The sequence below is a fragment of the Eschrichtius robustus genome, chromosome 9 (genome assembly GCF_028021215.1).
Source record: "Eschrichtius robustus isolate mEscRob2 chromosome 9, mEscRob2.pri, whole genome shotgun sequence".
Classification (NCBI taxonomy): domain Eukaryota; kingdom Metazoa; phylum Chordata; class Mammalia; order Artiodactyla; family Eschrichtiidae; genus Eschrichtius; species Eschrichtius robustus.
Window position 1 is genome coordinate 114230054 of NC_090832.1, and position 27738 is coordinate 114257791.

A 27738-nucleotide genomic window follows, 5' to 3' on the forward strand; every position below is an offset into this window, starting at 1 on the left:
AACTCAGTCCGTAACATAGTAAGAATGGAGAAAAGGGAAAATGGAAGGACAGCTAAGCAGAGATCAACATGGCCTGATTAGTGATGGGCCAGGTACACATAGGAGATAAGGAGGTCTGCTTGAGTTTTGGTTTTGGCAACCAGGAATGTGCTGGTGCCATCTGTCAAAAAAATGAATAAAGAAGGAGGCTTGGTATGACCAGAAAAACGAGGAGTTCAATTATCAACATGCTGCAATTGAAGTAGTAATTTCTAGTTAACAGGTAAGTAAAAGTTTGGAAACTGAGGGTATATTGTCCAAAAAGAAAATGTGAAGTAAAAACAGAAGGGAATGGAATCTTGGTGAATAACATCAAAGGTGCCAAACATGAAGGGTGTGGAGGTCTATCTAGAGAGACAAAGAATGAGAGCAAAGTGACACAAAAATTAAGAGAGAGACGAACTGAATGGGAGATGGTTGTTAATTCCTAAGTCTTTTTCAGAAACTTAATGGTATTCTACTTCAAGGATCATAATATGTGCTTTTCTTGAGTTCTAATTTCCTTGTGTTAGTAAACTAGGATCTCAGTATCCAGAATGCCTTCGAAATACCCTATCGATAGTATATAGCTTTCCCTATATCTTTTGCAAATTCTAAATCTTTAGAATGAGAAAATATCTTTAAAGCTAAAATATGATGTCATATATCTTAAACTGATCAGTACACTGAGTTTTTTCAGGATTACTTATTCTTGACAATATTCCCATTTATGTTGGAATACAACTTTCGAGGTTATTTACAACAATGTATATGCCTTAAATACTGTAGAGGTGATAAGATATCTAATGGACTAATGTATGAACAATATAATACATCTTGGCACACCAAGCAGCCTGAAATCTGTTCATGAAATCTATTTCAATGGTGCTAGAGATTTAATGTAGAAAATAGAAAACAAGCTGCATAGCGGAATAACATTTATTTATCAGCTATACTGTGAATATTACTTTTCAACAATCAGATATAGACACCTGAAAATTCCACAGTACTCTAGAGACCCAAAGGCACAGATACAAGTGATTTATTATGTTTTTAAAAAGTGACCAAAGGGAATATTAATTCTGGAGGATTTTTAATCAATTCAACACTATTATACACTAGAGGAAAAAAAAATTTCCACAAACATTCCCTCACAAGGCCGGTACTTTTATATTTACATAGTATTATTATAGCAATTTAAAATGTTAATCTATGATACAATAATGTTACTTCAGAAAACATAAAAAATATAGTTTTTTTTTTAATAGCCATGCTCCCATTTTTGATGAAAGCTAGTCAGTTCATCCTAATGTTAGTTTGACACTTTACAAATGCACAAGAGATGCAGAGTCAGCTTAGTGAACCTGTACAACAGAGGCCGTCAGACAGAGTAGACAGAGGGCTCCTCATCACTCAGGTCTGAGTCATCCTCATCTACCCCTTCAATGACCGACTTCTTCCCTTTACAGCAGGAGACAATCAACCCAATCACAAACACCTGCAAATGTAAACAAGCTGTATGTTATTTCTCAAACCTGAAGTCATCCAGAAAGCACCGAATTTAAAACCCAATAGCATTGCTGTGACACAAACAGGCCACTAATGGTCACAGCATCCCTGGGACACCTGTACTTACCCCAAGAAAGGCCCAGTTACCAAAGTAGTAGGCGGCACTAAAGAACCAGAACTTGTGAAGGAACAGGTAGGTCCGGGTGACAGTACACTGATCTATAAAAGCAAATAAAGGACTAGGGTGAGGTAGTTTCTCTTGAAATAGACTATTAATACTTGACCTAAAAGGTTATTAACCAAGACTAATAATCAGTGTTAGAGACAGGATTGAAATCTAGGCCTATCTCCAAAGCCCACTCTTTCAACCACCTTAGTATAGTTTAAATTATCAACTAATATGACATATTTTTAAAAGTGAATGCCACCAATGTAACCCAGCTCTTAGGTATAAAAAATTATATTGGCTAGTTCAGTGTAATTGAAATAGAAAAAGCATTTTAACCTGGCATGCCAGACACATCCTAAAACAAAACAGACAAAGTTTTCCTGATGAAGAATGAAGAAAAGAAATGAAGAAAGTAATCAGATGTGGTTAGCATTCTTTTCTAAGAATCCAACTGAGAGGTTTTTTTGAGCTTTTTTTTCTCTTTAAGAATGCTATTGAAAAAATGGCCACTGCTTATAAAGAAATACAGAAAAATCATTATTTACTGAATTGCTTACTGTCTGAATTTTAGACAGCATTATAGCTTGAATTTAAAAAGAAATCACTTACTTTTCTCCTTCAAAAAAAAAAAAAAGTAACTTTTAAAGAGAAATTGGCAGACTGGTTACTTGATACTTGTGTGAGACTCTGTACTATTTTATCCAAATACATTGTTTCCATTAGTTTACAAAGTCCTTTATACATATATCTAGTAAAGGAAGTCTAAGGAAATACTTGTTTATGAAAACCACTTGTCCCATGGATTTCTGAAAAGTAGCATTAGGTTCTATTTTATCCCAACCCTCCCCTCCCTTCCCCTACAGTTCAGCATGTCCTTCCGGACGGCTCAATGCCCAGCTGGACAGACAGCCTCTGCTTCTGGCAGGAAAACATGCCATTTCACAGAGAAGCACCTTCCCCTCGCAAGCAGGACAGCAATTTAATGCGGATCCTCTGATCCCCACGGGCCCCCTTCGTACTCCCCGTTCTCTTTCTCAGCACCAAAGGCTAAGAGGAATATTCCAAGCTTCCTAAGAAAAACCAGAAAGGTATCGAGCATCAGGGGAGGAACAAATGTTTCTCTCCTGTCCTACAGTCCCCGGCCCCCCAGATCACGCCCCTGCCCCAGATCACGGCCCCCCAACCCCAGATCACGGCCTCACACCAGGCGCCAGAGCTCAGGCAGCAGAGACGCCTCCCTGCAGGAAAGCCACTGGTCAGCCACTCTGCCCCACAGCGAATTCTCCCCTCGATCACAGAAGGTGCTTCACAGTAATATCACGTACTCAATTTGCCACTTTTTCCACTGGATTGGCCTGAATATTCCACAGTACCCATCAGAATACCTGACATTCATATTCAGTATGACTGCTGAAAAACTAAACTTTTAAAAAAGAGGGTATTTTACTGTAAAATCATATTGCTAAATAATACATTTTCTAATTTCTTTTGACTAAAATCTGAGAAGATGCCAAGGATGTCCAAACAAGATGCTCTGAATATGCCTCGAAAATGAAAGTATAACTTAAATGTCCAGCACGACAAAGCAAGTCCTGGCCCTGGTCTTGACGGACTTGGCGTCAGGTATCATTTGGTCACTTCTCTGCCATGTGAACGGGTAAGTCTGAAGCACGAGACTCTGCTTGTCACCACACTTCCTGATAGGGTCATCCTGAAGACCAAGCGAGGGTTGCAAAGTGGCAGTTAACGTCCATTTTCTTCTTCAAGATGTACCAAGACCATGATAAAGAATACAATTTTCAAGAGCTTCTCAAATGGTGCCAATAAAAACTCATCTTAAGATTTTAGAAGATTATGTGCACACTAGTAGTGAGGAAAATACTCGCTTAGGTATTGGTATCACGACTACTCTGTACATGTTCATTATTCTTCTGTCTCTGCAGTCAAAACAGATACAAATGAATTTGGTGAAATTTAAATGTGTATAATTCAGTAGAAGGATACCTGCTGCACAGTAATATACCTTTAAATAAAAATAACCAATCTGAAATGAAGAACGGAACGGGCTGTAAAAAATGCCTGTTCACAGTTATTTTAAAAACGTCAACAGTATCTTTCATGGCTTAAGCATTACATGAGTTCTACTGTACAAGTACAAACCTGTTTTTTTTTAAATAAATTTATTTATTCATTTATTTATTTTTGGCTGTGCTGGGTCTTCGTTGCTGCGCACGGGCTTTCTCTAGTTGTGGTGAGCAGGGGCTGCTCTTCTTTGCGATGTGCAGGCTTCTCATTGCGGTGGCTTCTCTTGTTGCAGAGCATGAGCTCTAGGTGCGCAGGCTTCAGTAGTTGTGGCACGTGGGCTCAGTAGTTGTGGCTCCTGGGCTCTAGAGCGCAGGCTCAGTAGTTGTGACGCACGGGCTTAGCTGCTCCGCGGCATGTGGGATCTTCCCAGACCAGAGCTCAAACCCGCGTCCCCTGCATTGGCAGGCGGATTCTTAACCACTGTGCCACCAGGGAAGCCCACAAACCTGTTTTTAAAAAGCTATTCAACCTTCTCAACATTGCTAATGCTCTAACCTTAAAAAGTAAAAAGTTCAATTAAACTGTTAGGTATGGAAACTCCTTTAAGAAAGAATGCACCTAAAAAAAAGTTCAATTAAACTGTTATTAGTAAACTCTAAATTAATTAGATTTACTATTACTCTTAATTGTCCAAGATAGTAAAATATAAAACAACTGCTTTCTATTACTTTATCTTTTTCATAAAATGATAGTAATTTAAGGGGTACAGCAGAAAATATTAGAGATAGAAAATTGAGATTTGGTTCTTGAGTCTGCCACTTATATTTACTGTGAGATTCTGGAATCATTTAACTTCTAAGTATCAGTTTCTTTCTAAGTGTCACTGAGATAATATCTACTTCTGATGGATAGTGATAAGATAAACTGAACTTCTGAGAATTAAATTAGAGAGAATTCTACATGTGCTTAAAAAAAAAAAAAAAAAAAAAAAGGTTGATGTTTTAGGAGACAGCATGCTTAAGCAAGGATCTGTAAAAAGTGGCTGAGAAGTTTTACAAAATCACCTGGGCTGGCTTCAGAGTGGATTCCAAAGAACTGAGAAACCTTACACCTAGTTAACTTCAGCGTACTGTCCTAGCTGAACTTTTATCAACACAATCAAAATGTCGCCTAGAAAAAGAACTTCGACAGTAAGAGACTTTCTGGATCTCAAGCAAAACCCAAGAAAAATATGCTCTGATCAATATTTAATTTTCTGGTCTGCACGGCAACCTCACTGGACAACGGACACAATACATAAGGCTTTCTCAGCTGGATGATACCAGCCCATGTCAGTGAGGCCCTCTCCTGACTCCAAGCCCATCTAGAAACTATGTGACTATAAACTTGGTTTTCCAGATTCCTTCCTCCATTGAGAATTCACTAGCCCTGAGCCTCTAGTTTCTTTAATGGTTATACTTCCTATGGTAAATTAATAAACTGCCATCTGGCTAAAACTTTAGTTTCCTCTCCACTTATCTGGAGCCAAATACAGATGCTGGAGATCAAGCAGGATTCTTAAATAATAATTCTATCTCATCACTCTAACTTCAATATTGCTCTGCCCATTTGATGGGTAGAATTAAATCGAATGAGACTATCAACACAGTTATTATTTGTCAAGCGAAAGATTATAAGTTTATAGTACTTAACCATGAAGGACTATTTTAACTTGTTGAACACAAAGCCTTCTGGTTCAAGAGGGCAGACTGAGCACAGTCATTTGTTCCCTGTCCTGTCTCCCAGGACCTCATGAAAGTTATGGAGCAGGAATAAAGCCAGGAGCAAACTTTAACAGGGAAGAGAACCGGAGGCAGGTCACCCGGTGATGGGAGACCTCAGCAGTATTCTGGAGGGTGAAGCCACATTCAAAAGGTCTCCAGTAAAGCAGCTGGTTCCCTTCTCATTTACTTTAAAATGTAACTTAAGGATCAAGAAACCCCAGTCATAGAGTCCCCAGTGATGAGGCTTCCCAGGTTCCTGATACTTGAATACAAGCTAGCATAAATATGAATGAATCACCAGATATATACAGAAAACGATCAGCACGAGGGGAAAGAACAAGATAAAGAGAAATGCTCCAAGATGAACTGAACTGTAATTGACTTAAAGGAAACGATTGAGAAAAATGTTTAGTATCTTCACATATTGGCAAAGACATTACATCCATAAAACAAAGATGCTTGAAAAAGAAAAATGGGACACATAAAGTACCTCAAGGAAAGTACAAATTTGTTACATGAAATAAAAAATTCAGGGTATACTTTGAAGATAAAGCTGAACGCATATCCAAGAATCTAGAGCAAAATGGTAGGCTGAAAATACGAAATACGAGAGGAGACAGATGATGAATTGAAGATATCCAGCAACTAATGAACAAGAGCTCCCCAAGGGGAAAATGGAGAAAACAGAAACTATCAAATTAACTTCAAAAGAAGAAATAGACTGGCACTGGATTTCTCACCAGTCAAAAATGAAACACAAGTGGTGCAATGCCTTTAAAGTTCTAAAAGAAATGAAGTCTTCTGTAGAATTCTAAGCACAAACCCATCAATTCTATCAATTGTGAGGATATAATACTTTTCAGATATACATTTTGCACAAAGCATTTCTTTTCTTTAACTCTAGGTAAACTGAGAGCTTTGGGAAGGAAATCAAGAAAGAAGATATGGTTTCTAATGCATCAGAAGTCCAATGAACAGAAATTATAACATTAAAGCTAAACACCACAATTAGAAAGCAATTAATCCAAAGAAAAGGGGTCAGTAGGTACTTAGAAAGAAGTAAATACAATGGGTTTCCTCCAACAGGTAAAGTGAGCAAGAAGCGACAAGACACTAGGTAGATATCAATCTTATGTTACTTTAAGAACTTTTTTAACAAGAGAAAGAAAAAAAGGAACAAATTTTAAAAGTGGTTCAATTCTACAAATGCTGCTTGAACAAGGCAGAAAAATATACTCATATATATCTATATGTTTTCTTATCCTCAAGGAGCTTACATGTTCCTATAAAAGGGTAGGACAGAGATAAGATACATAAATGATGATAGATTAAGACAGAGTGAGGTCATGTCATCAGAAGTATAAATGCTATGGGGATTCAAATGAAAAAAAGAGAAACGGCACACGTGTTTGGAGATTCAAAAAAGAAGGTCAGGTTTGAAAGAAACCTTGTAAGATGGCCAGGATTCTGACTGACAAAGATGGGAGGAGATGGGTAGAAATTGGCTGTGACATTCCAAGAACAAACAGTTGAAAAGCAAAGACGGAAAAGATGGCCACGTTCAGGAAGTGTATGAAAAAAGGCTGGAAACATGCAGGACGGGTTAGAGAGTGGAATCCTTCAGTCCTCGGCTGAATTTATCAGATGGTACAGGGCAGCACTTAAGGTTCCTGGTGGAGGAATGACATTGTCAGAGGATTTTAGAACAGCGGTTTCCACAGTGTGGTTTCCAGACCAAAACCGTCAGAAAATTCTAGGGTCCCTCCTCAGATCCACTGAATCAGAAATTTTGCGATGTATTTCGCAAGCCTCCCAAGTGATCCTGATGCACACGAAACTTCGATAACCACTGTTTCAGAACAATTAGGCTACCAGCACTGTGCAGTGTGGATCAGAGTGGAGCACTAGTTAAAAGGCTCAGCAATTCATCTGACATGTCATTTAGGTGAGATGTGAGGGTCACTATGGCAACAGACTCTGCATCCCTTAGCAACTGATTAGCTGAAGAGAAAGTGAATGAAGAGAACTGTGCATTGAAGAATGATGGTAGTAAAAGAAAGAGTGAAGTCAGGACATACGGTCCAAGACCTTATCTGATAGCTTGTACTTCCCCAATAATTATTCATTTTAAACATTTTTATAAAAGCACATTACCAAAATAAGAAGGCTCTGTATATTATTTTCATATGGTTGATAAGTCTCATTTAGGACTACCCGTAGATTAAGCTAACACACTAACATCTTAATTTCGCTTTCTTCCTTGACCTTGCACACCACACCGCAACTACACACGTGCTTTCAGCCATAAGGGAAACCTAATGAAAAAATGTGCGGTAACCAACGGCAGACTGAGAAGTTATTAGGTTTCTTATTAGTTCTCAGTTTATGATGGAATACCAAGAACAAAACAGAAAGTCAAACAGGTTCAAAGGAAAAAAAAGGACAGCCTTGAAAGTTGCATAGATTTTAAAAGACAATTATTCTAGATATTATCAAATACAGAGTATAAAATATTAAGCAATGTTTTCTAATTAAAACTCTAAAAACACAGACATAACCCCTTTCTCTCTCATATGCTATACTCGACTCCTCAGCAAATCCCACTGCCTCTACCTTCAAAATCTATCCAGAATCTGACCACTTCCTGCCACTTCCACTACCACCATCAGCTCTGCCTTGGATTCCTGCAAAAGTTCTCTCAACTTCCCTTTGCCCTTGGTTTATTATGGTCTATCTCAGGGGCTGGTAAACTTTACCCCAAAAGGATACATTTAGACTGTTCCTTGTTTTTGCAAGTTTTGCTGGAACATGGCCACGGCATCCGTGACGTACCGTGTACTGCAGCTTCTGTGCTGCAGTGGCAGAGCTAAGCAGTGTGGACCCTACTGTAGGTCCCACAGAGCCTAAAAGATTGACTATCCAGTCCTTTAGAGAAAAAGGTTGCCAGGCCCTGGTCTACATATCACATCAAGTCATCTGCTCACAACCTTCTAGGACTTTCCATCTGAGCGTGAAACCTGAAGTCCTTTACCTTGATGATTTGCCCTTCCTCTTACTCTTCCAGGCTCCCCTCCCCCTCCCCACTCTGCACCTGCTGTCACCTTGGTCTGCAGGGCTTCTCCTCAGGAATCTCACTTCCTGAAGGTCGTTTTGCCCAGATGTCAGCTTCTCAGTAAGGATTTCCTTTCCACTCTACTCTACTCAGCATTTCAAACCGTCCCTCCTTCTGTGCACCGCTTACCCTCCTTTGTCACTTTATTTTTCTCCATAATGCTTACTGCCTGACATACTTATTTATCTCCTTCTACTAAGTAAGCTCCATGGGGACAGGAACATTTGAGCTTTGTTCACTGTTGTGTCACTAGTACCTGGAATAGTGCCTGGCACATACTAGATATCAATATAAACATTTGTTACATGAAAAAGCAAGGAAGAATGGATAAGAAAAACTAAATGATCATATGGAATCCTGGAAATTAAGACATTTATAAATTTATTTTAGAATTTCAAGACACACAGGCTTTGATTCTCAGTACTAGAAAAAATATGTCAATATCTTCCAAAGGTGTTCAAATTGCAAAGGCTGTTCTTATTGTTGCATTCCTCAAATAAATAGGATAACTTTCTAAATAGGGCTATCAAAATTATCACAATTCTAGGCGACCTTTCTCCTCATCATTAGACTAAACCTAACTGTCCTTAACTTTCCCATCCCCACCTCCAAATTTGCAGAGTATAAGACAAAAAGACCATATAGTGTTTTGTTTTAAAGGCCCCATGTGCTTGAGTCTGAGGGAAAGGATTACATATATTCTCCTGAAGTGGATCTTCTTGTTACAAAATTCCAGAAAGCTATAATTAATTAGCTTCACTTAACATGGGGTAGGAGGTATTAAATTTAAAGTCCATATTCAAACCTGTCTTTTAAATCCACACAGAAAGAGTCTGGTACCATTTTCATTTCAAATTACATTTATGGACCACCCACTTGGGCACACAGCACCACAGGAGACATTAACAAATACTGTCATCACAAAGCATCAGTGTCCCTTTTTAACCTCAGGCCACACAGCTAAGTTTCTAACGAAATCCCTTGACCAGCTTCATTTTCAGCCTCTTAAAATTGGCTTTCCTTAAAATGAGCTTTTTATTTATAACTGTATACCAAACATCAAGTGTAAACTAGTGGAGTAACTCCTTTAATAAAACTAGTTTTAAACAGAAGTCTCTCCTGCAAAATACATTTTTCAATTTTAAAAAAAATTTTTTATTTTATCTTTTATTTTTTAATTTTGCTTACAGGCGAAAGTATTGGTAGGTAAAAAAAAAACAATCACCTGAATCCACTGTTAGTGATTATGTAAGTACTTGAGCACCACTGCTTAGTTACCTTGACTTATAAAATCTCCTGGAAACTCAGAAGTTCAAGTAGAAAGAAACATTTCATATTCTGGGAAAAAGATGTTACCAAGAATTCGAGAATTACATTTTTTCAGGGAATTCCCTGGCGGTCTAGTGGTTAGGACTCCGCGCTTTCGCTGCTGAGGGTGCGGGTTCACTCCCTGGTTGGGGAACTAAGATCCCACAAAGCCGTGAGGCATGGCCAAAAGAAAAAAAAAGAAATACATTTTTTCAAAGTCTCAGTAACTACCCTCCCCACTGCTACCTTTCAACAAACTGGAAGGAAATAAGTCTTCTCTATAATCCATAGCTACTGGGCAGACGCATGCCACTATCTGGTCTCTCGCTGTTTTCATCCTTTAAAAAGGCTTAACGGTGTTTTTTCTTTAGTTAGAGAATAAAAGCTATTTATCAACAACAACAAAAAACAGTGAATATTTATTTCTTTATTCCACATCTTGTTTCCCGGAGGTACAGCCCGACTTTATATATACATATATATACACATTTTTTTCTTATTGAAGTAGAGTTGATTCACAAAGTTGTGTTAATTACTGCTGTACAGCAAAGTGATTCAGTTATGCATATATATACATTCCTTTCTTACATTCTTTTCTATTATGGTTTATCACAGGTTTTTGAATGTAGTTCCCTGTGCTGTACAGTAGGACCTTGTTGTTTAGCCATCCTCTGTGTAATAGTTTGCATCTGCTCACCCCAAACTCCCACTCCATCCCTCCCACAACCCCCTCCCCTTGGCAACCACAGGTCTGTTCTCTAGTCTGTTTCTGTTTCACAGATAAGTTCATTTGTGTCATAGTTTAGATTCCACATGTAAGTGATATCATATGGTATTTGTCTTGCTATTTCTGACTTATCCTCACACGGTATGATAATCTCTAGGTCCATCCATGTTGCTGCAAATGGCATTATTTCATTCTTTTTTTTATGGCTGAGTAATATCCCATTGTATATATGTACCACATCTTCTTTATCCATTCATCTGTCGATGGACATTTAGATTGTTTCCATGTCTTGGCTATTGTACATAGTGCTGCTATGAACATAGGGGTGCATGTATCTTTCTAAATTATAGTTTTATCTGAATATATGCCCAGGAGTGGGATTGCTGGATCATATGGTAATTCTATTTTTAGTTTTCTGAGGAACCTCCATACTGCTCTCCATAGTGGCTGCACCAGTTTACATTCCCACCAACAGTGTAGGAGGGTTCCCTTTTCTCCACATGCCCTCCAGCATTTGTTATTTGTAGACTTTTTAATGATGGTCATTCTGACCCATGTGAGGTGGAACCTCCTTGTAGTTTTGATTTGCATTTCTCTAGTAATTAGCAACACTGAGCATCTTTTCATGGCCGGTATGTCTTCTTTGGAGAAATGTCTGTTTAGCTCTTCTGCCCATTTTTCAATTGGGCTGTTTTTTGTTGCTGTTGTTGAATTCTATGAGCTGTTTGTATATGTTGGAAATTAATCTCTTGTTGGTCGCATCATTTGCAAATATTTTCTCCCATTCTGTAGGTTGTCTTTTCGTTTTGTCTATGGTTTCCTTTGTTGAGCAAAAGCTTGTAAGTTTGATTAGGTCCCATTTGTTTATTTTTGTTTTTATTTCTACTGCCTTAGGAGACTGACCTAAGAAAACACTGGTACAATTTATGCCAGAGAATGTTTTGCCTATGATCTCTTCTAGGAGTTACATGGTGTCATGTCTTATGTTCAAGTATTTAAGCCATTTTGAGTTTGTGTGTGACGTGAGGGAATGTTCTAACTTCACTGATTTACATGCAGCTGTCCAGCTTTCCCGACACCACTTGCTGAACAGACTGTCTTTTCTCCATTGTATGTTCCTGCTAAAAACTAACTGATTGTAGGCGTGGTGGGTTTATTTCTGGGCTCTCTATTCTGCTCCAATGATCCATATTGTTTTTGTGCCAATACCACGTCATTTTGATTATTGTAGCTTTGTAGTATTGTCTGAAGTCTGGGAGGGTTACACCTCCTGCTTTGTTCTCTCTCTTCAGGATTGCTTTGGCAATTCTGGGTCTTTTATGGCTCCATATAAATTTTAGGATTATTTGTTTTAGTTATGTGAAAAATGTCATGGGTAATTTGATAGGGATTGCATTAAATCTGTAGATTTCTTTGGGTAGTATGTCCATTTTATCATTATTAATTCTGCCAATCCAACAGCATGGGATATCTTTCCATTTCTTTGAATCATCTGCAGTTTCCTTTATTAATGTTTTATGGTTTTCAGCACATAAGTCTTTTACCTCCTTGGTCAGGTCTTCCTAAGTATTTTACTTTTTTGGCTGTGATTTTTAAGGTATTGTTTTTTTACATTCCCTTTCTGATATTTCATTGTTAGTGTAAAGAAATGCAACCTATTTCTGTATGTTAATATTGTATCCTGCTACCTTGCTAAATTCATTTGTCAGTTCTAGTTGTTTTTGTGTGGAGTCTCTAGGGTTTTCTAAATATAGTATCGCGTCATCTGCATACAATGACAACTATTACCTCTTACCTACCAATGTGGAATACTTTTCTTTTTCTTGTATGATTGCTGTGGCTAGGACTTCCAATACTATGTTGAATAGAAGAGGTGAGAGTGGGCATACTGGTCTTGTGCCAATTTTAGTGGGAAGGCTTTCAGCTTTTCACTGTTGAGCATTATTTTGGCTGTGAGTTTGTCATAAATAGTTTTTATTAGGCTGAGATATGTTCCCTCTATACCCACTTTGGTAAAAGTTTTTTTATCATGAATGGATGTTGAATTTCTTTTCCTGCATCTACTGAGATGTTCATGTAGTTTCATCTTTTGTTTATGTGGTGTACCACCATTGATTGATCTAAGTATGCTGAACCATCCTTGTGAACTTTCAGCCTGACTTTTACACTGTTTATGCACAAAAGCATAAAACAGGAGATAATATATACATTCTTCCATCTATCATCAAAAATATGGTGAATATTTTTCTGTCAAAACATATAGAGCTGTATCATTACACTGTATGTAACGTTATTTCAAGTATCCTCATTGATGGGTAAATACCCAAGTTGTTTCTTTTTGTTTGCTATTTCTTATCTAAACTTGGTGGGACGTGGAAACTGGTTAGTATTGGAGGAGCAAGAAAATGCAAATATGATTTCAAGATTTCCCTCTGAGCAAACAGTTTAGGGCACACAAAAGGCAGAGGACAACTCCTGCTACCCTATGAGATGAGGACGACAGATGGAAACTAAGTGGAAGAGGGAAGGAAAGGAGTTCAACCTTGGAATTGAGGTTTGAGGGGTTGGCAGGACATTCATTTTGGTATAGATAAACCAGATAGTGGTTAGAAGATAGGAATGGAAATCTAAGATTCTGAATTTAATGATTAAATTATTAATACCCCTTAAATTATCCAGCATAACTAGGCTTATTTATTGTCAACTGTCAAGTCTCCAAAACATGACTTAGAAAACCTCATTGATCTAGTAAAGCTACATTTATTAGACTAACTGCAGTGAGGGAGATCAAGAAGGGCAAAGGCAAAGGGTATTTATAAGGTTTAAGGGGCTGGGCTGGACCACTTTAATCAAGGTCTTAGACACGGTGGGGAACAGGCTAGAATTGGGCTACGTTTATGACATAGGTTTTGGGTTGGTGGATGCAGTGAAATGAGAAATCCCGAAGCAAGTCTTCTTGGGCAGTTAATCTTGGTAAGTAAGCTATTGGAGTTGTTTCACAGTAGGAGTTGTCAACAACTTGTGTTTGTCCTTGGCGGTACTTAACGCAGGGGCAGGGCAATGCGTCTGCACCCAGAATTGTTGAGCATTAGCAACACAATGTTGGTGTCAGTTCCCCACACCTTATGGGATTAAAAAGCTTTTCAAACTTACAGAGCAGCATTTGGGAATGGTTTAGACTTTAGTCTAGTATGAATTGTTAACAAGAGAGTGCCCTGGAATGGATAAGATGCTAGAGTTGGAGTACATATGGAAAATATCCAGGAAGAAGGCACTAGGTTTCTGACACTATCATAAGAAGTGACTTTGACTAGAAAATCCTCCTGTTTCGCTCACAGCTTTCTGAGCAAATGCTTAACATAAGAAAGTGTAAAAATTGCTCTATCTTTAAAAATAGGTGAGAAATTTATAGAAATATCTTAAATTGTTTAAGTAAGTTGGATTATATAACCAAACATAGAATACCATCTTTGCATTTAAATTGGTGGGTTATTTAAATATATGAAAAAATTCTTCAACAAGTTTTCAAGTATTATGTGCCTTTAGAGGTTTAATTTCTGAAGAGTTTTTATTATGTTCTTTGTGGATGTAAACTGTCCTTTTGCAGAGCCTCAAAAGGAGTAGATTCTGTAAACCTAGTCAAAGAATGACTCATTTTCCACAGCTGAATATTCCTATAGTTAAACCAAGGTTTATTTGATGCTAGAAATTTATACCAGAAATGACAGGAAAATGTGAGAGACAAATTATTTTGTAGCAGATTCAAAACTGAAAGTAAACACAAAAGATCAACTCACTTGCACAAGAAGGTATACTTTTTAATCTAAATTGCTTAGGGAATTACCAGATAGCATACACTGTATTCACTAATTCTTATGTTCAAAATCTGTTCTGTCATTTTGTGGGGCAAAATTCATCTTGTTGAACCACTGGGCCTATCAATTTAAATTTTTTGGAATTTAAGAAAAATAATATATAGAAGTGTAAATTTTTAAAAGGAAATAAGTAATATATAATTATATAAATAATTTAATTATAATACCCCCAAAATGGTAATTAGAAGTGGTTATCTTTAGTAATTCCATATCGTGGCCTGCACTTGGAACTGTCAGTTTTTAAAATAGTAGCCATCTGGTGGTGTACAGTGGTTCTCATGTGTTTTTTTCCCCTCCCTTTTATCATTTTCTCAAAATATATACACTTATGTTTTCTGAACCATATATCATGTGATTTAACCTCTTAACAACAGAGCACTTTTTAATAGCCGGATGTTCTCTTACATAACCAGAGAACAGCTATTAAATTTCGGAATTTTAATTATGATTCTATTTTTTAAAATGTGCTCTACAGTCCATTCTTCGACATGTCATTTATCCCAGTGTATTTTTCACAGTGCATTTACCCTCTAGTGCAAGATCCAATCCAGGACCACGTATTACATTGCGTTCTGGTGTCCCTTTACTACCCTGAATCTGTGAATTCCTCAGACTCTGGTCTCTGACGACACTGACAGTTCTGAAGCACACAGCCAGTTCCTTTATACCATGTTTGTCAGTCGTCAGTCTGGGTTTGTCTCCTGTTTCCTCGGGATCTGATTCTTGTTCCCCGTTCTTCCCAGGGTGTCACATCCTGAGGCACAGGCTGCGCTGCCCCTGGATGATGTTAATTTTGTTCACCCGGGACGGCGTGTGCCCATCTTCCTCTGAGATGTGCTATGACAGCTACTACTTTTCCTCTTACAGCTAACAAACGGTAAGTGGAGACGTCTCATTGTGGTTTTAATCTGCAGTTTTCTAAACTGAGTTTAATTTCAATTACTGTATCTTCATTTTTAAACCTTGTAGTTGGTTCATTTACAAATCTGCTAGGGTTTCATTCATTCTTTAATACTTTGTTGTTCCCTGCCGATATTTTGATCTGGTCTTATTCCTTTCATCACAGTTAGCTGTTCCATAATCTGTGTTGGTAATTCCAATATCAGGGCTTTACAAGTCTCTTTCTGCTGTCTGCTATTTCTTCTAGCTCTCTTACATGGTGTTTTGATTTCTTGCGTGCTTGTATGTTTGACTCTGATGTCTTCACTTGCACTCCTCTGTGGGAATTCCGTGAAGCCAAGAATTATGGTACTTTCCTCTAGGGAGGATTAAATTTACTTGCACCATGTGCCTACCGCACTGCCAGAAATTGCAATGAAACAAATTCACTCTGGTGATGTGCATTTGGCCTGCAAATCTGCAAAGAGCTAGTCTGCGGCTACAATTTCTTAGGAATGTGATTCCTTCCTTCCTGTTCTTGGCACTAAGGCCAACTTTGCTTTCGGTTTTCTGCAAGTAACATGTTTAACTTTCTTTGTGGTTCACCCTCACACGATGATGCCATCCTTGGGAGAGGGAGGAGCTTAGCTTTGTAAGAGGCTGCATTTCCTATGAGATGCCAGCCACTCACGTGGGCCCTAGACCTGCACTGTCGAATATAATAGCCACTGGTAACATGGCTGAGACTGAAACTAGGGAACTGAATTTCTAATTGTATTTAATTTTAATTAATTTAAACTAAAAACTGAAGCAGTGTAAAATATTTTTTCATTAAACAACTTTAGTGCTTTGGTAGAACTATACTTCACTTTAACCAATAAACGTTCTCATTTAGATAATGAAAATTTAGTGTTTGAATTAAGATGTTCCGTAAGTATAAAACACACACCAGGTTTTGAGGACTTAGTATGAAAAAGGATATAATGTATGACACAGAGAAGGCTCTTGGACACCTCCCGTGTTTACCTGGGACGAAGCCAGACAGCAGCCCTCTATGCTCTGTCTCTCCTTCACGAAAGATCTGCTAAGCTGTTTGTTCCCACTGATCAATCAGAACAAGAGGCTTGTTGATTTGACCTAAGTAACCTTTAGTTAGATTTCCCTCCTTCACCAGGCCCCCAGAGGGCCTCCTTCTGCCCTACCCTCAGCCTGAGCCAGCAGACAGCCCCTCCTAAGCAAGCCCTCCTGGCTGACCTCAGGAAAAACATCCCATGGTCATCCCACTCTTCCAGCTGGTTCCTTCTAGCCTTGCTTACTCCTCCCTAGAAAAGAAAAGCCCTCTCCTGCCTGGCGTCTGAAACGCCTGCAAGCATCTCACGGTCAGCTCCTCTTTCTGCAGCATCCCCTCTTCCTACTGTAATAATCTGTTTAAATATGGCTCTCCTTTTGATTGCTTGAAATGGTTGATCACTCTTCCCTTGGCTTACAGGAAACTACCGTCACCTAATCTTCCTTCTTCTTAGTTCTCTGTTGCTGGTTGCTCTTCTTTCAACGGGACGGCCACAGAGCTCCACCCTCGCACCTCTTCTCTGTTTGAGTTCACCCTCTAGGTGATCTCACATCCAACCTCACAGCTTTCCTTCCCACCTGCCCCAGCCAACCCGGCATAAACTTCTCCAGATCTCCAGGCCCGACTCAACTGCCAACTCAAGATCTGTACTTGGATGTTCAACAAAGGACTCAACCCAAAATACTCAAACCAGAACCCCATGTTCTCCCTCACTGCATGAATGAGGGAAACAGATCTGTGGAATTAAGAATATACTCACTTTGCAAAAAGAGTCAAGAGGCATCAGCCCAACAGCAAGCTCCTGAATGTACTTCCGTATGGTATCATATTAAAACTTAGATTCATATACAACTTTCAGCAATACCCTCATGCTTTCAGTCCGCGTGCCACTTATATGTGGGACTGTTAAGGCTATTTAGAAAGCATGGTAAAAATCCCAAACAAAAAACAAATTCAGAAAGGAATTTTCTTCACAGTTAAATCTTTTCACTTAATTTCTCTAATACTTCAGCCCACACTACCCTAACTGAAACTGCATTCTCAAAGGTTTAAGATTGGCTAGTTGGTGAATATCTCTCTGAAGCATCCACACGAATGATCTCTGCACACAGCAGTACCTTGGATCCTGTAATGCTTTTAGTATTCTGTTCATCTCTCATTGTCCAGACTCATGTTTCCTTCTCAAATAACCTAGGTTTAAGCTCTTTGACCTCTGATTTTCTTTTATATTGTCTGTGACTTTGATTTCCTCATGACTTCAAATGACTGTCTCCATTATACTAAAAAAGCAGTAACACCCTTTTGTTTTTAAAATTAAAGGACAGATGATGCAAACAAAACACAAAAATGTGAAATGTAGAAAAAAGAGACTTGGAATCCAGACACTTGCATTATAGTCCCAAGTCTCATACTATCAACTTTTAACTTATCTCTTAGGGCCTTAGTATCTGTATCTGCAGAAAAGGGGTATTAAACCAGTTAGATGGCTTCACTAAAGTTCCCTTTTTTTGCTTTAACATTCTAGTTTATATTTTTAAAATTGTTTACAACTTAAGTGTCTCTTTGTAGCCTGTATTTCCATTTCTATACTTCTAACACAGAAAATGAGGGGGAAAAGATTCTCTTATCTCTAACTGACATAATATCTTAGATAAAAGTTTGCAGAAGGACAGGTACTTGAGGTTCTGAGAAAACAAGTCAACCCACTTTTATCATTGGCAAAAGCAAAACAGCTTGGTAAACACGTTTTATTTATAGAGAATGTATTTTGAGTCACTCCTTGATAATGGGCTTGTTTACTCCAGAACTTAGTGTTCAACTACTTTCTAAAGTAAGATATCAATGCACATTTTACTTTATTAATTTTACTCTAACATTATCTTTAGTTATTCAAAATAATTCTTACTTTTCCCTTTGTACTTAGTATAATTTTAACCCTGCTTTAGCCCTTTAATTTTAAATCAGTTTTTTGTAATTCACGCAGTTTAAAGTTTAACACATCAGTTTCTATTTTAGCATCATCAGCTAACTTGAGTCATCTTAACCATTTGTCCTAGTAAAATTATATCCTAAAGCTAAAATCTAAAGCCATAGATCGTTCAATGATTTTTTAAGGCTGGCTATGTATATTAACAAATATACTTAACCAGAATAATCCACAAAACTCCAGTTTGATTTATACAGATCATCCCATTTCCAGTTGCTTTAATGTCCAAATAAGACAACACAAGTTTACTCCAAGGAATGATAAAGTAATAAATAGGATGGCAGAAATAAGACTTTGGGTTCATAGATTTTTAAAAATGATCATTTGGAAATATATTATCTTGCTTCATCCCTCACTGTACTCCCCAAATACTCAATGCTCCTGCCACAATTTATTTTTTCTGTAAGATGCCAAGTAGATTTGTTTTTATGCCTTGTTAATGCAGGTTCCTTCTCTGCTTGGAATAGCCTCCAGTTTTTTTTTTGTTTGTTCATTTGGATTTAACTTATGCTTTGGGGCCCAGTTAAAAAGTTACACTGCAGAGAAAACCATTAGCCCCTTTTGCCTTCCCATAGCATTTTGTCTGTAATTTCATTATAGCTTGCCATTTACTTTTCTATTACAATTATTTATTTTCATATCCAAATCCATTAGGTCGTTTGCTTTCCAAAGGCAGGGGCTGTGGTATATGTGTCTCCTCTGATGCCTTCTCTCCTTCCCAGAATCTACCCCAGTACTCTCTTCTGTTTGTCCACAAAGGGACACGGATCATTCATCTTCCTATTTGGGCTCAAATATTTCTGTATATTTATATTGCTCTTCATAATTCTGTGTCTGTTTTAACTATTTTATTCACACCAACATATAAGTTGTCTGTGTACTAATGCTTATTAGATTAAGCAGCAATTAAAGAACGTGAAACTAAGAATGTAAATAAAAGTCCTTTTGTCATATTAGCATATAAAATTTAAAACTTGATTTCTAATTTGCTCAGCTGACTCACTTTGGACTTATAAACAATGCATTACCTGTAAGGATAAGTTAAGTAATATTGTTGTTTTAAGGTAACTTTGTGAACATAGTATGATAGGCATTCTTTATAAATCTGCTAAATCATCCTATTGTTTAAGGGATCATTTTAAACACAAAAAACCTTAACAAATAGTTAAGTATTAGATGACTTAACCTTAACAAATAGTTAAGCATTAGATGACTCTCAAACATTGTAACATTTAATAAATGCCAGACCACCACATATATGAATGCAAGATTACTTAAGAAAAACAAGTCTATAAAATGCACTTAATAATGGTAAGAGATCAATATATGTATTTTTAGAAATCACTGCTTTAACATCTTTTAAGGAGATTACCTTTCCTCAAAAATAATTTTAAGTATAACACTCTAAATTATAATTTTTGTTTCATAATCTAAAAATCATTCTCCAAAATTCTGTTACTTGCAAAAGGTACATAATGAAGGTGACATCAAGTACCTTATGGGGTATTTATATTACAGTATTATCTACTCTAGTCAATGTGCCCACTAAAAGGTCACAAGTAATAGTGTTGCGTTTCTTCTCTGCATGCTGACATTTCCTAGCGTGCAGTAAATGGATTCTGCACCATCGCTCTGTCACCACACTTACCACCCCATCCCCATCCCTATGCGTCAAATCTCACGTTCTAACCTGCTCCTTCATCTTTCTCCATCATTTCAGAAAACTTTTAACATTTAAAACTCAATAATTTTCATCTCCTTATATATGAATTAGTAGGATTAATATTTTCTTTATGAGCAGCAAGTCCCCAAAGCCATCTTAATTTTGAATCTGGGGGAGGAGAGTTCTCTTAGAGCCCCTCATCACTTTTATTTAAAGTATTCTCTTAAAAAATCTACCCTGCCACCCCAAATTCAATGGTCATATTTCTACCATCCTCTTCCAAGTATGCACAGGCAAATTTGACTTTAGAGATTAGCTGGAGAACCAAAAAAATACCGGGAAAAATAAAGCCATTAAACTTAAAGGGTATGTTTTTGTACTGCAAAGTAACATTTCAAAGAATAAGTCAACTAAAATGTTTTACAAAAATATTCGACAGTTCAAAGAAGGTCATTTTAGCCAGTGGTTCCCAACCTTTTTGGCACCAAGGACCGGTTTCGTGGAAGACAATTTTTCCATGGACAGGGGGTGGGGGGGATGGTTTGGGGCTGATTCAAGCGCATTACATTTATTGTGCACTTTATTTCTATTACTACATTATAATATATAATGAAATACTTATACAACGCACCATAACGCAGAATCAGCGGGAGCCCTGAGCTTGTTTTCCTGCAACTAGATGGTCCCATCTGGGGGGGATGGGAGACAGTGACCCCCGACGTGTGTTGCTTTTGTCCAGTCTACTCCGTAATCTCGTTTTGGTTGCTGTCATTGCAGAAAACTCTGCTTCACAAAGATGGGATGTTGGAAACGGAAGCAAGCTTTTCAGTGCTTTTGTGGCCATCTCAGGACATTCTGCCTTGACTTTAATCCAGAACGCATGGAGATTTGAAGTTGTCTCACACATCCTTTTTTTTTTTTTTTTTCCACACATACTTTTAAGGCCACCGTCATTTGCCATCTCAAGCAGTGGATCCTCTTCTAATACAGACAAAGTCGATTCACCTGGCTTATTCACAAATGGGTAATGGATCCATTCCTTCCCAGTTCAGGGGTCCTTTGTGGTTGGGAAGTGATGCTCAAACTCTTTTGAAAGCTGAGATAGGTGATCATGCATCAGCTGGGAGAAAGAAGGCCCTGGCTCCGTCTCTTTCAAAATCTCTGCTAATGTTGGAAACATGTCAAAAATCCCAATGTTCGCTTGTCGCCCCCCCACAATTCCAGTTTGGCTTTGAATGAAGCCACTTTATCTGCCAACTTGAACACAGTGGTTGTTCTACCCTGAAGTGACAGATTGAGTTCGTTGAGCAGGTTGAATATATGCCACACAAGTAAGCAAGTTTTGCAACCCATTCTGTGTCACTGAAACGTGCTGCCAGTGGTGACTGTTTTTCTAAAAGAAATCTCTGGAGCAGCTCTCATAACTCAGAAACTCTGGCCAGTGATCTACGTTTAGAAAGCCATCTCACTTCTGCGTATCAGAGAAGACGTGAGTGCTCTGCGTCCATCTCCTCACAGAGAGCTGTGCAAAGAGACGTGAGTTCAGGGCATGTACTTTAACGTGGTTGATAATTCTAATCACATCCTGCAAAACGTTAAGTTCAGGTGACATTTTTCGGCTAGCCAGCATTTCTCTCTGGATGACACAGTGCGTGGACCCGCATTCAGAAGCGACCTCTTTGACCCAAGTAGTGAAACCAGAAAGCCGTCCAGTCACGGCAGCCGCTCCGTCCGTGCATATACGGACACAAAATGACCAGTTCAGTTTTCCTGATATGTAATCATTCAAAGACTTGACTAGTTCTGCAGCTGTGGTGTTGGTTGGCAACAAAAGTGCACATAACACACCCTCATGCACATCCTCCTGAAAAATATATGGCACAAAAACAAGCATTGTTGCCTTGTCGTCAACATCGGTGGACTCGTCAACCTGGACTGTGTACCACGGTGACTCATTAATCCTCTTAACAATTGTGCCTCACTATCCTCTGCTATTTCATCAATTTGTCCAGTTATGGTGCTAGCCGAAAGAGAAACACGTGCCACCTTTTAAACTGCAGCCTCTCCAGAAGTTCACGACAAATGTCCTCAGCAGCAGGCAGGATCGACTCCGCACCAACAGTAAAGGGCTTCTTAGCTTTAGCAATGTGGTTAGCCACTAAGAATGATGCTCTCAGTGCAGACACATTTGAGGAAGTGGTGGCCTTCAATAATGGCTTTTCTTCGTGTTCATGTTTTTTTCTTTTGAAAAACTCCAAAGGCTTGTCTTTTAATGCAGCGTGCTTGGTCTCCATGTGGCAAAGCAGTTTTGAAGGTTTCATGGCTTTGTTGGATAGCTGGTCACCACATATTATACAAAGCAGGCTTGGAGAATGTGAATCACCTGTTGCAATGAACCCGTAACTTAAGTAGGACTCTTGGTATTTTCTTTTAAATGCAGCTTTCTTTTTGTTGGCAGTCTTAAGAGTCTTCTGTCTCATCACTGGGTCTTTCCCCCTTTTCAAAGAAGCTCTCCAGCAACGTTTGTTTTTTACTCATTTTGCCTAGGGTTATCTTGTGGGCTTACCAAAAACTGTGACTGAGACAAGGGCGCAGTGCAGGAAAGAGGCATGGATGGAAGTGGTAAATAAAATAATGGGCAGGCCAGGCACAGACTAAAATAAGTGTCGGATTCTGACTTAAAGCCTGCCACCAGACGCAGCTTAGTTGTCACTTGCCACTCACTGGTAGGGTTTTGATATGAGTCTGCAAGCAATTGATTTATTATGGTCTCTGTGCAGTCAAACCTCTCTGCTAATGATAATCTGTATTTGCAGCCACTCCTCAGTGCCTGCATCACCGCCTCAGCTCCACCTCAGATCATCAGGCATTAGATTCTCATAAGGAACACGCAACCTAGATCCCTCGCATGCACGGTTCACAGTAGGGTTTTCGCTCCTATGAGAATCTAATGCCGCCGCTGGTCTGACAGGAGGTGGAGCTCAGGTGGTAATGCGAGCCATGGGGAGTGGCTGTAAATACAGATGAAGCTTTGCTCCGCTTGCCTGCCCCTCACCTTCTGCTGTGCGGCCTGGTTACTAACAGGCCACGAACCGATACCAGTCCGTGGCCTGGGGGCTAGGGACCCCTGATTTAAGCCACTATAAATTAGATTAGACTGAAAAAGAAAAATACTGAATGTGATTCATAAAAAAGTTATGGCCAAGGGTATGATTTAACTAAACTTACTGATCTATAACATAAAAATTCACTCAGTTCAGCAATATAAGGGCATTTTAAAGCCCTTTACCAGTGCAACTTAATTTTGAAATTTTGATGTTTTTCTGCTAAGGTTTCAATACTACTATAAGAATTTAAGAAACAGAACCTATTTTAGATCTTCAAGATCAGTGCCCTCTTAAAAAAAAATTACATATCAACTCAACAGTAATTTTTCATTCTACTTTCACTGAGCTAAATATGACAACGCAAAGCATTTCAACTATCAACCCTACTGTGACGTGTGTATGTATCTTTCAAAGTAAAAAATCTGGGACTAAACTCATTACAAAAGTAGAGCTGGAAAATCAAGTCATATTTATTTATAATAGAAACCTATAACAGAATCTAAAGAAAAAATGGTGCTGATGAACCTAGGGGCAGGACAGGAATAAAGATGCAGACGTGGAGAATGGACTTGAGGACACAGGGAGGGGGAAGGGTAAGCTGGGACGAAGTGAGAGAGTGGCATGGACTTATATATACTACCAAACGTAAAATAGGTAGCTCATGATAAGCAGCCTCATAGCACAGGGTGTTCAGCTCGGTGCTTTGTGACCACCTGGAGGGGTGGGATAGGGAGGGTGGGAGGGAGACACCAGAGGGAGGAGATATGGGGATGTATGTATATGTACAGCTGATTCACTTTGTTGTAGAGCGGAAACTAACACACCATTGTAAAGCAATTATACTCCAATAAAGATGTTAAAAAAAATAGAAACCTTTTACTACTATTTCTTCTTCATGTCTGTTTTCCCATCTCATCTCTTGATTTATTCTTTTCTCCCAGGTTTAGTCTCTTCCCTTCTTTCCCTTACACCCTGGACTCTGAGGTAGGTCTCCTCATTCTCTCGCTCTCAGCTTGTCCTTGGCTTTCCATTCTACTTCAGTCCTTCCACCCACCTTCCCAGACAGCCTAGGCAATGATGGAGAATGGTACCAGCTGTACAGATTTGTTCAACAAAAATACAGACAGATAATTTCGTCTCTGGCCCTTGACATATTTATCTATCACGAACTTATCTTCAGTCAGATCCTTCTTCTGTTCACCGATCAAAACTTTTGCCACTTTCTTCAGTTCGGTGCCCAATGGCCCACACAATTCTCAGCAGATGACTGAACTTAAACTTCACAGCAAAATGAGACGATCATATAGAACTTCCTGTTCACCCTAAGAAATTACTATCTGAGTCCATACTGTTGCCTCCTTCCTTGCTCTAGAGAAAGAGGTATCCCTCCTTCTATCTAAAGCATTCAGTCTTTGATGTTCTAAATACCATCTCCTCCAGAACTGGACGGTACTGGCCCATCATTCATCCCTTCTGATATTTCTCTTCAACTTTTCCTGCTCCATTAATTCCATTCCATCATCCCTGAAGTCTCTCCTCATTTAAAAAGAAAAAAAAAAAAATTCTCCCCTGACCCTGCACACGCCTTCTCTAGTTTCCATCCAATCCCTCTCAATCTCCACAAATAATTTCTGTGAAGAATATAAACTCAGTCACGGCTTTATATCTCTTTTTATTCACTGCACTTAGCTTTCGCCGCCACCGCCTCTGTGCAGTCCCCTTCCCCACACCTCCTTCACCCGCCGGCCCCTGGATAGCCATCCTCCTCCGAGCCCCGGTCTCCACGCTCCTCACTCTCTACCTTCTGAGTTCATTACATAAATATCCAAGTGCCCACGAAATCTCCACCTCAAGGTCTGTGAGACATCTCAAGTTAACTAATCATTTCTTACATTTCTTCTCTAATCTTAGTATCCATTTTTAACTCAGCTTGGTGATACCAAAATTTACCCCATTACTCAGTAACTGGAGGGCCATTCTAGAATATTCTGTTGCCTTGCCACTGCTTCAGACCCAAGCAAGCAGAAATCCTCTTGCTTCTCTCTTCATCTCACACCCTCCAGACCACTGTTTACTCCAGGCTCTCACCATCTCTCCCGCATGACTGCACACAGCCCCTGCCGGCAGCCTCTCCCAGCCGATTTCTACGCTCTGCTCTCAACTTCTCCAACCCGTTCTCTCTGTTATAATAAAGTTACTGAAAACAAACCAGACCACAGTTTCAACTTCCTTGCTTAGAACTCTTCCAAGGCCTTCCGGGGCCTGAGTCCTAACTCTGCAATCCCATTTTCTCCCTCCCTCTAACCCACACCCCTCCAGAATTAGAACAACAAAACAATAACAGTGCTTTACATTCGCTGGAACACAAAACTTTACAGTTTAAGCGAACTTCGTTTGAGCATTTTGTTCCTCTGCCTAGAACAGCCACCCCTTGATGCACAGACCAGGTAAATTCTTCATTCACACCTTGAGAGGCAGCTCTTCTCTCCCTTTTCTGAAGCCCTGCTTTCTGAAGACCACCACCCCCCAGTGATCTCCACGGAGAGCTCCTTACTTCTTCCGCTGGGCTACCCTGGACTCTGTACCTATTCCTGTTACTCTACCACATTCCAGAGTTGACCCTGGTAAAAAACTCCAAATTTATCTTCTCCATAACGGTACCCCTGAATGATTTATCAAGAAATATACTATATTTGACATATGACTTTACCCTGAAATAAAAGCATTTTGAAGACAAAAGTAGAAAAAATTTTTGCGAATCCTGAAAGAATCGACTTAGAATCCTTAATCAGGACAGCATACTATAATATTCAAAGGGAAAAAACCCCTCATCTTAGCACACAGAAAACAGAAAAAAAAGACTGTCTCAAAATTCACAGAGGTTAAGAGCACAGGATCTCAGAGCTTTTGTCAGAATACACACGAAATACTTAGCACAGTGTCTGAAACACAATTACATGTTCTTAATAGTTCATCACTGTCATAATTAACATTATTATTATTAACTAAAGTAACGAGAGTTGGACGGATCAAAAGTCGTTCTAGGTCATAGGTACTTTTGGTCTCAGTCCTAAAAATTGCAGATACCACCAAAACTCTCCTGAAATTTTTAAGAACAATGAAAAAAGACATTTAGAATGTTTCTCATTATACTAGTACACGTGATAAATAATAACTACGTTTTGTTCTTCAAAAGTAACTACACTTTGTAATGATACTTTCCCTAATGGCAATCATTAAATTACCAAGATATTCTACTGAAGAGACCAAGGTCTTCTTGCTGGAAGTTCCTTTGTCACCACATATTAAAACAAATGCATCAAATGATTAGGACACCAAGATGCAAGACACATCTTTTCTCACGGAGCTATAAATTCTAAGATGGGTGATAAAAGCTACTTTACCTTCAGGGGCATCTGCACCACATCTCTTTGGCACAGAAAGGGTTGAATTGCCTTTATGGGCATCATAAGTTATATTGCTCTGAAAGATGAAAATATAGTTAAAATATAAATAGTATATTAATAAATATATTTTGATTAAAAAGTAATCACTTTATGAACTTTATACTGTTTTCTATTAAACTACATCTAGCTAATATTCTAAAAGGTAAATTACATAAAATTGCAACTAGAAGAAAAAGATTTAGGGTAAATTTAACATTAGGGCTTTCCTACAACAATCTTTAGGCCCTGTGTGGAACAACAGAGCTTCTGCCCAGAGAAAGAGCCTACTTATTTTTCCACTGTGGAACAAGAAAAGAATATCATTCATCCATGCAAAAGCATGACGTTATTTCATTCATTCATAGAAGAATGTTTTATAAGCATGACCTAGTGAACCAGGTGCAGGAGATAAGGCAAGAAGAGAATAAAAGGTATAAGAAATGAAAAAAATGACTAAGGTGACCTTCTAGCATTGTTTCCCAAACTTGTGTCATTCGTTACCTCCATTATGATCGTGCCTTATCTTTGATCCACTGGCATTGTTACTTAATATTTTTCAATGGACTAACTTCTCAATCCTTAGCAATATTATGGATGGTATTAAAGGTCTGATGTGCTTACTAGATTTTGTTTGTTTGTTCCTAATTACATATTAAAGAAAGAATGGAGGAAGTACAGGATAAAGGAGTGACCTGGGCAGACTGGATTAATAATGAAAAACTCCATTAAAGTAAGGCTTGAACTGGGCCCTGAAACATGGATTTGATTTGACTTGTTAGAAGGTAGAGCAAGAGATATTTTAGGAAAAGGAAATTAAACAAAGGCTGAATTAGATATGGTCAAAATATTTTAAGCTGTCAAGATATTCAAACTAGCTCTCCAGGTACAACTAGGAATCACAGCCGGCTTTTGAAAGATCAACACCAAGGAATCATTGTAACAGGTACGAGGATCCCTGTCATGTTAAGAGAAAGCATAGTTACGTACAAATAAAATAGTTATAAAGCCTCTCCTATGGGATTCATGGTACCAATGAGCAGACATAATTTTCTGCACACCAAAACTTTTTGGGGAGCCATAT

The 27738-nt window shown here is 38.6% G+C and overlaps 1 protein-coding gene across 2 annotated transcripts in view; it reads right to left on the minus strand.

The window, feature by feature from the left end:
• Positions 1-995: 995 nt before the first annotated feature.
• LMBRD1 (LMBR1 domain containing 1) overlaps positions 996-27738 on the minus strand; it is a 114389-nt gene continuing 87646 nt past the window's right edge. For both annotated transcript variants that reach the window (XM_068551562.1, XM_068551563.1), the window contains exons 14-16: positions 26616-26694; positions 1655-1746; positions 996-1516 (exon numbers count right to left, since the gene is read on the minus strand). In XM_068551562.1, the coding sequence (XP_068407663.1) occupies positions 1400-1516; positions 1655-1746; positions 26616-26694 (288 nt within the window). In that variant the 3' untranslated portion in view covers positions 996-1399. The remainder of the gene's footprint in view (positions 1517-1654; positions 1747-26615; positions 26695-27738) is intronic.